The sequence below is a fragment of the Saccostrea cucullata genome, unplaced genomic scaffold (assembly GCF_032062105.1).
Source record: "Saccostrea cucullata isolate Sc308-1 unplaced genomic scaffold, CSIRO_AGI_Scuc_v1 ctg18966, whole genome shotgun sequence".
Taxonomy (NCBI): Eukaryota; Metazoa; Mollusca; class Bivalvia; order Ostreida; family Ostreidae; genus Saccostrea; species Saccostrea cuccullata.
The window spans coordinates 1-9,166 of NW_026939268.1; the positions used below are offsets into that span (position 1 = coordinate 1).

The 9,166-nt window shown below is 38.0% G+C and overlaps 2 protein-coding genes across 2 annotated transcripts; both read right to left on the reverse strand.

Annotated features, from left to right (window-relative positions):
- Positions 1 to 2,240: 2,240 nt before the first annotated feature.
- LOC134252662 (uncharacterized) lies at positions 2,241 to 6,229 on the reverse strand. Its single transcript, XM_062735144.1, has 3 exons — positions 6,098 to 6,229; positions 5,315 to 5,473; positions 2,241 to 3,993 (listed from the first exon to the last, which is right to left on the reverse strand). The coding sequence occupies exon 3, from the start codon at positions 3,906 to 3,908 to the stop codon at positions 2,412 to 2,414; it is 1,497 nt and encodes a 498-aa protein (XP_062591128.1). The 5' UTR covers positions 3,909 to 3,993; positions 5,315 to 5,473; positions 6,098 to 6,229; the 3' UTR covers positions 2,241 to 2,411.
- Positions 5,323 to 6,566, reverse strand: LOC134252663 (uncharacterized). Its single transcript, XM_062735146.1, has 2 exons — positions 5,823 to 6,566; positions 5,323 to 5,769 (listed from the first exon to the last, which is right to left on the reverse strand). Exons 1-2 carry the CDS (start codon positions 6,564 to 6,566, stop codon positions 5,323 to 5,325), a joined length of 1,191 nt encoding a protein of 396 aa, XP_062591130.1.
- Positions 6,567 to 9,166: the final 2,600 nt, after the last annotated feature.

A 9,166-nucleotide genomic window follows, 5' to 3' on the forward strand; every position in this document is an offset into this window, starting at 1 on the left:
GGTTCTTAAATTCGGCATACTGGTCTTTGTCGACTCGTTATATACCCCCAAGTGAGCTCGAAATTAAAGACAGTATAAAGATAGAGCCTGTCACATATCTTTTATACTCCCACTCCCACAAGAACCTCGGTTAGGGGCCATCAAGTCAAATGCTCTCGCCATAAACATTTACTGTAAACCAAGTATTATACGCGTGCGATAAATATCCGCGAGTTCCGCAAGTAACCTCTGCTCGCGGATATTTATCGTCGCGAACCAGTTGTTCATTTTCCCATGTTACGATTAGAGTTATTTGCCCTTTTTTGAATACCGATCCCGACGGTTCAATAAGTAATCTTTTGTGTTCTAAAAGCAGTTGAAATTTAATTGCAAACATTCAGAAAAAAAAATATATAAACGAATGGCAAATCTAAAACTATTTGTCTAAAAATGATTCAAATGTCAATAATTTTTTCAGCTTGTGTTATCATTGTTCATTATTGTCACAGACGAGTTAGAGATAGCCTGGTTAATTACGACTAATTATAGCCCAGTCCTGCGCCGTCCCAACCATTTATAATAATTGCCCTATGGCTATGTAGATCTTGTAAAGTGTCAATTATCCAATTAGCATGACGAACTTTTACACTTGAGAGTTTGAAATAAACTTAATTTAATCTCCTCGATTTTTTTTTACCCCGATTTTCATTCGAGCGTCGTGAATAATGCGTAAGAAGTGTACTCATAGTAACATTTTACCTACTTCAGGTGCGGATATAAGATTTTAAATGGACGCAATGCACACAGAATGTCTTGAATGATAATGCGTAAGCAGTAATCACGGTAGCATTTTACGTAGTTTATGGGCGGATATAAAATTTCAATTGGATACAAAAAATACTTGTGGAAATAAAAAAAAATATGATCCCTTGTTCGCGGAAATAAATCGTCGCGGATTAATTCTCTAGCGGTCAGTCGCGAATAAAAAATGACGCGTATAATAATTGGTTTACAGTAATATGCAGAGGTAGTGGTTTTACTAACTATAAAGCCAACTAAAAGTAAAAAATATATAATGACAAGCGATGACTTCAGTTTTTAGCTCACCTCGACGAAATCACCTATGTGAAGTGAGCCTATGCTATACAGCCGGCGTTAGCGTCGGCGTTCAAGGTTAAAGTTTTGGGAGCAAGTTCATTCCCAAGTAACAAAAAGCCCAACCTGAACCAAACTTGCATGGATGATGCATCTAGGGATGTACACTACCAAATTTGCCTCTGATGCTAGATATGACCTACATTATATCATGCAGATGAGTGACTGGGTTAAAGTTTTTGGATAAGGTCCATTCCAGGCACGTAGCATCGTTTTTGAAAGTGGGGGGCCAACCTGAGAACATTTTTTTTAACTTACCTGAAAAAGTTGACAAGCAAAAAAAAAAAAAAGACCAAAACTTGCCCAAACTCGAAAATCCTTTTTCGTGGGGGGGGGGGGGGGGGGGGCAACTTTTTCAAAGCCAACTTACTATCACTTCCAATTTTTTCATTAAAATCCTTGCTATCACTATACCATGGTTATAAGTGGGGGGCCGACCATCCTATCAATGAACATTTACTATAGTAAAGGTTAGGTTGGGGAAAAAAGTGGGGGGGGGGGGGCAGGCCCCCCAAGCCCCCCGGATACTACGTCTCTGCATTCCCAGGTAACTATAAGCCCTACCCGGACCAAACTTGCATTGATGATGCATCTAGGGAAGGACACTACCAGGCTTGCTTCGGATGCTGGATCTGACCTACATTTTTCAGATGAGTGACCAGGTGAAAGGTTTTTTGGCATTCCGAATAAATTGAAGATTTTATGAGGGCATATTGCCCGAAATGAAATATTGATTATATGAAGAAAACTCATAAGATATAACATTGCAATGCCTTCAAATTTAGCTCAAAAATCAGCTGTTTAAAGTGACCACCCCTATGAAAGTTTTTAGACTCGTCCATTTACAGGTGAATGACACACCTGAGTGACCACTAAACAATGCTTTCAATTTGCAATTGTGATTTATAACAACACAATATTACTTATTTCAATCCTTTAATAATTTTAATACTGATATAACATTTTTTCCAGGACATTTCTGTGCAGCTCTCTGTCTCACAGGGACTCTTCACTCTGAAATATATTAGAATTAGAATTATAAATCAATGTAACTCAGTAAAAGAAAATTGCATGAATTAAAGTCAAAATTTTTTGTTTGTTTGTTTGTATTATAAAAAATCTGATTATGGGTGGGTTGTGGAGGGATTGCAATGTTATATCTTATGAGTTTTCTTCATATAATCAATATTTCATTTCGGGCAATATGCCCTCATAAAATCTTCAATTATATTTCAGAAAACATCATAAGATATAACATTGCAGGTTCAAAGCTCAAACTAACCTAAAGTCAAAACTGCTTTGGAAAATCCATCTGATTTATCTAAGCATGTAGACCTACAATAAAATTTATAAAAGGTTCCTGCATGTGACCAGTCTGCCATTTCTAATACCTCATTTACAGATGTACCTTTTTTAAAGGCCTTACTGGTTGATGCACTACGAGCTGAATGAGGCTTAAATTTAGCAGTATCAATACCTGCCATGGCCATAACATCCCTTATCCAATTTGAAACTGTATTGGCTGTTAAACCTTTATGTGGCTTAATAACCGACCGTAATATTGGATCACCTGAATGTTCATTAAGAGTCCGAAATGTCTTTGTTCTGTGTAAATACTCAAGTAAACATTCAACTACACACAGTTTTTCATGATCTGGAAAACGTGCATAAAACACTTCTTTTGAACTGCAATCTCTTTGCGTCTTTGACAACCCTGGCAAAAGAAATTTAACACCTGATGGTATAACTTGCATGAAACCCTTATCTAATCTTGCTATTTCTGAAACTCTTTTTGGGGCAGCAATAGCTAAAAGCATAGCCAACTTTTTTGACAAGAGTTTTAGAGAGAGTTCTTCATTACTTGGGAGTGAAATAAAATAATTCAAAACCTTATCTACATCCCATGTCTCTTTATATCTTGGTAAGGGGGGATTTCCTCTTAAAATACCTCTCATTAGAAGTTTTACCATGGAATGCTGACCAATGGGCAAATTATTGACATGAGGCATCACAGAGGAAAGAGCAGATCTGTGAACATTAATTGTTCTATACTGAAACCCCTCATAATACAAATAGCTTAAAAAATCTAATACAAAGCTTATAGGGGCTGAAAATGGATCAACCTCCCTTCTGACACACCAGCTAACCCACTTTTTCCAGGCTGAATTGTAAGAAGATGTTGTGCCCTTTCCCCATGAGTTACAGATGAGATCTTCAGTCTCTTGCGATAAGTGCATTGTTTGCATGGATCTCCTGAGACAACCCATCCGACTAACTGGAGTGAGTTGTTCCTCACTAGTGGGTGAGGTTCTCCCTTGTCTGACATTAGGAGATTGGGAATTATTGGGAGGAGAATGGGATCCTGAATGCACATCTTCAGAATTGTTGCATACCATGGTTGGGCTGACCATGCTGGGGTTACAAGGAGAATCGTTGCTTTTTCCCTCTGAATCTTGCTCAGACATTGAGAAATGAGACAAAACGGGGGAAATGCATACCCCCTTATTCCCACCCAGGGATGCAACAGTGCATTGTGTGCCATTGCTTCTGGATCTGGCATCCAACTGATGAACTTGTCTAGTTTGGCATTGGTTCTGTCTGCAAACAGATCTACTTTGCATTCTATTGTTCTGTTCATTAGAATTTGAAATACGTATGGATCTAACCCCCAACTGCTTGAGTCCTTGTGATGTCTGGACTCCCAGTCTGCTATGACATTTTCCTTTCCCGGAATGAATTCTGCTCTCATTGAGATACTCTTTTTCAGACACCATTCCCAGAGATCTAATGCTAACTGATTGCACGCCTTGGATACTGTTCCACCCATTTTGTTGATGTAAGTCATCGCTGTTTTGTTGTCTGTTTGAATCAGAACAACAATATTTGTTTCTTGTTTCAGAAATGCCTTTACTGCATGCGTTATTGCTAAAAGCTCTAGAGCATTTATGTGATAATGAATCTCGCTTTGTAACCATGCACCCCCTATTCTTACATTTTTGCAAGTTGCCCCCCAACCTAGATTGCTTGCATCTGTCTGTATAACTACTGATGGCTGATTCATTACAATACTCTTCCCATTTGTGTCGTTTAAATGGTGAATCCACCAGAGTAGATCTCTCTGGGCTTCTAGAGTTAAGAAGACTTGAGCATTGTAATCTTGATATTGACTGAAAATTTGGTTCTTTGCCATTTGTAGATGACGATAATGTAATGGGGCTGGGTACACTGCTTGAATGCTTGCTGTGAGATTTCCTATCACTTCTGACAATTTCCTTACTGAAACAGGATTTGAACTGAAAACCTCTTGACAAATTGTTCTTATCTTCTTTGTCTTCTCTAATGGTAAGGAGAGTGTCATTATACTGGAGTCTATCTTGAATCCCAGATATTCTAGAACTTGGGAAGGGACTAAATTTGATTTCTTGAAATTTATCAGAAACCCTAAACTTTCTAGCAAATTGACTGCTCTCTCGCCATCTATCAATGCCCCCTCCTTGGTCTGATTCATGATCAGAATATCGTCCAGGAAAATCACTAATCTCACCCCTAACCTTCGAAGGTAACTCATGGGAACTTTCATTAATTTGGTGAAAACCCAAGGGGCTACTGTTATCCCAAATGGAAGACAAAGGAATTGATACACTTTCCCCTCCCAAATAAATCTGAGATATTTTTGATCTTCTTTTATAATGGGAATTGTGAAATAAGCATCTTTCAGGTCTATTTTTATTAGCCAGTCCCCTTTTTGAATCATATCTCGTACTAAATTGATTCCCTCCATTTTGAAATGTCTGTATATCATGTAATCATTTAATTCTTTCAGGTTTATTACAGGTCTTTGCCCCCTCCCTTTTTCTCTACAAGAAATATGGGGCTTATGAACCCGTCCAATGTGTCTTCCACTTGTAAAATTGCGCTCTTTTCTAACATGTTGAGAATTTCTTGGTTTACTAATGCATTCTTTTCCTTGGAAAATCCCTTGAAATGAGGAAGATTCACTTGAAAAGGGGGATTTTGAGAGAATTCTAGTTTTAAGCCTAGCACTGTTTATAGAACCCAGCAATCTTTTGACAGATTTTCCCAGTTTTGATGGAAATATTTCAACCTCCCCCCCCACAGGGATATTCTTGAGATTTTCTGTCAAAACCGGAAATTTTAATTCTGAAGTGATTGGCCTTACCTTCATTTCTACTGATTTTCTGTCTTTCTGGAAAGAGGAAACTTTGCTGAACCTCTGCCTCTCTGGCTCTGTTGTCCTCTGTAATTGTGGCCCCCAAACTGGTATCTGTTGTTTGAGGGCCCTGTCCGAAAAAACTGCTGGGGTCGACCTGCACCATTTCTGAAAGAATTCCTTCTCTCGTTATTGTTATCATAGAAATAAGAGTTCTTATTGTCAGACTTGAACCGTTTTCTTTGTGGAAGAAGATCTGAAATCTCTCTATTATCTTTACTGTCTTTAGCTAACAGCTTCCTAAATGTGTTTCCAAACAGTTTATCTTTTGAATTTCTTAATGCTTTCCTTCCAGAACTGTCCTCAATTAGGTCAACACACTCTGGTACAAGTTTGCTTAATAAAGTCTTGCGTCTATCGGTGAGATAAACATAATGAGCGTTTCCAATCAACACTAATGCTCTCTGTACAATATTTATAACATCATTGGGGTCTATGCCTTTATTAGCTTTCTGACCTTTTCAGCTTCATGCCAAAGTATGGCTAATGGACCAGTAGCATCAAGAATGCGATTTTGTGTATTTATTATAATTTTCTCTTTTTTGTTGGACATGGCCTGATTGAATCTTTTCCTAGAAAGTTTTTTAATGAATCTGTCAGTTTCTTTTGATTTTAATCTCTTTGTGTTTGGTGTTTTACAGTTCTTTGTTATTTCTTGTCGAGTAGCTTTAGTAATGCCATTGTTAGCATACTTCTCAATGTATTTCGTTATTTTCTTTGGTAATTTCTCACCTCCCTTCATCTTCAAAACATGTGAAGGATTGAATATATCTGAATCTGAATCTGACTCGGAATCATTTGAACTACTGGTGTCATCTGAACTTGATTCTTCTGACTCGCTACCGCTCTCCTTCTCACGCTTTCTCTTTCTACTTTCACTTTTGGATGCATTAACTCGTTCGTTTCTCCATTCTCTTCCCGAACCCTCATCAGATCGAGGTTCTTCATTAGTGCCCTGAATCGGCGTACCAGCATTATTAGTGCCCCGTATTGGCGTATTTCTTGTGCCCCGTATTGGCGTATCTCTTGTGCCCCTTATTGGCGTGTTTTTGTGTTTATTGCCCTGAATTGGCGTTTGCTCATAATCACTTTCTGCATCGTCGGAAATTTGCTCGTTTTCCGAAACACAAACCTGCAGTCTATCAGAAGACGGTGTTCTTCTCCCTAAGGCATCTGGGGAGAAAAGCTGACTTTGCGCCATTCTAAATGTCTGCAATGCCTATAAAAACATGCGAAACCTGGAGCGATAAACTTACGTCCACTCACTTACGGAGCTAAAATTGAAAGCATTGTTTAGTGGTCACTCAGGTGTGTCATTCACCTGTAAATGGACGAGTCTAAAAACTTTCATAGGGGTGGTCACTTTAAACAGCTGATTTTTGAGCTAAATTTGAAGGCATTGCAATGTTATATCTTATGATGTTTTCTGAAATATAATTATAATCCCTACGTGAAGCAAATTTGCATAGATGATGCATCTAGGAATGGACTTGCTTTGGATGCGGAATCTAACTAGATTTTTCAGAAGAGTAAACAGGTTAAATTTTTTGGAGCAGGTTCGAATTCATTCCAAAGAAAGTCTTACCCGAAAAAAACTTGCATAGATGATGCATCTAGGGGTGGACACTACTAGACTTGCTTTGGATGGTGGATCTGACCAACATTTTCCAGTTGAGTGACCAAGTTAAAGTTTTTTAAGCAGGTCAGTTCCCAAGTAACTATAAGCACAACCATAACAAACTTAGATGATGCATATAGGGATAGACACATCCAAACTTGCTTGTGTGTTGGATCTACTCAGTGACCTGCTTTTTTCCAGTTCGGTGACAAGGTTAAAGTTTTTGACTGGTCCATTCCGAAGAAATTATGAGCCCCTCCTGAAGCTAGACATTTCCAAACTTGCTTGTGTGTTGGATTTACGCAGTAACCTACTTTTTTCAAGTTCAGTGACAAGGTTAAAGTTTTTGACTGGTCCATTCCGAAGAAATTATGAGCCCCTTCTGAAGCAAATTGCATAGATGATGCATCTAGGGATGGGCACTACTAGACTTGCTTCGAATGCTTGATCTGACCTACATTTTTCAGTTGAGTGGCGAGGTTAAACTTTCGGAGCAGGTCCATTCCCAAGTAATAGTAACTAAAAGTCCTACCCAGGCCAAACTTGCATGGATGATGCATCAAAGGATTGACACTACTAGATTTGCTTTGGATGCTGTATCTGGCCTATTTTTCCAGCTGAGTGACCAGGTTAAAGTTTTTGGAGCAGATCCATTTTCAAGAAACTATAAGCCTTACGTGGACCATACTTGCATGGATCATGCATCTAGGGATGGGCACTACCAGACTTGCTTTGGATGCTGTATCTGACTTTACCGGTTATATTTTCCAGATGAATGGCAAAATTAAAGTGTTTATAGAGTTGAAGTTTAAAGAATTTCAACAACCCTTTATAAAATGTCAAAGCATTGAAAATTCTACGGTCGTTATAATGACATTTGCAAAATACATGATTAATTCACAATCTCTCATTGTGTCGTATTTTAACTAACATATTTCACACCATTGCTTTCACACAAAAATTGACAATATTATGCCTATGCCAATCGGGGATGCTCTCTTCTCTTAGGTATCTGATTCCAAATTCTGGAATTTCCAGTGGTCCGTGTTTTATGCCCTGTTCACAAATGGTATTGTTGAAAAGATTATTGAGATCCAATCTGTATGTAAACATGTGTATGCAAAAGAAATTAAAGCTACTTTCCATTACTTTTTAAAAACAAATGTTTACAATTTTTTAAAAGAAAATACATAACTAGTACTTCTTCACAGCTAGCATACATTTTGCATGATCAGTCGATGAGTGTGAACCCCTGAAAATGTTCATATATCATATTTTTGGATTCTCAGGTTTAAAACATATCGTTCTTAGCATTGTGACTCTAGAAACTGAATACTCGTATATAAGCTACTAGTATTCTACAATCCTCGGTCAAACATCTCTTTCTAAACAAAATGTAAAATTTTAGATTTTTTTTTTTCATCAAGAAAACTATTTCCTAAAGATTAATCATTTCCAAAATTCATAACTCGGCGTCGGTAGTCTAGTGGTAAAAGGTGCCGGACTCAAAACCGAAAGGTTGTGAGATCGAATCCTGGCCGCGGCAAGTCAACGTTGTGTCCTTGGGAAAGGCACTTTACACGAATTTCCTCACTCTACCCAAGTGTAAAAGGGGTACCTGGCTATAGACAGTGAAAGATATTGTCAGAATGTTAGTGTTCTAGCGCTGATTACGGCAGCTTGCACTGAGAAAGATTCTGGATTGTTAAGGTCTGCTGGGGTGATAATGATTGTAAAGCGCTTTGAGTAGCATTTATGCTAGAAAGCGCTTTATAAATCCAATCATTATTATTATAACTAAAAGTAACTAAATGCAATTATGCAGATGTTTGTTTATTACAAAAAAATCAAAGTTTTGATAGGAGAGGACAACGGAGCTAGGAAAAACTCTTAAAAAAATGTATTTACACTTTTAAGTTTTTAGACAGGGAAACCATGAAAGAGAACTGAGTGCATTGGCCATGAAAAATAACCAAAGGACATCGGCCATGATAAAGAACCAAGGGACATCAGCCATCATAAAGAACTGAGGACATTAGCCATCATAATGAACTGAGGACATTAGCCATCATAAAGAACTGAGGGACATCAGCCATCATAAAGAACTGAGGACATTAGCCATAATAATAAACTGAGGACATTAGCCATCATAAAGAACTGAGGACATTAGCCATCATAAAGAA

What these genes read in the sequence shown, in the direction of transcription:
- LOC134252662 (XM_062735144.1), bottom strand. Translation starts at nt 3,908, where the DNA reads ATGGTGTCTGAAAAAGAGTATCTCAATGAGAGCAGAATTCATTCCGGG.
- LOC134252663 (XM_062735146.1), bottom strand. Translation starts at nt 6,566, where the DNA reads ATGGCGCAAAGTCAGCTTTTCTCCCCAGATGCCTTAGGGAGAAGAACA. An exon ending in TTTGGCATGAAGCTGAAAAG is followed by an intron (nt 5,770 to 5,822) that starts GTCAGAAAGCTA and finishes AATATTGTACAG; the next exon opens with AGAGCATTAGTGTTGATTGG.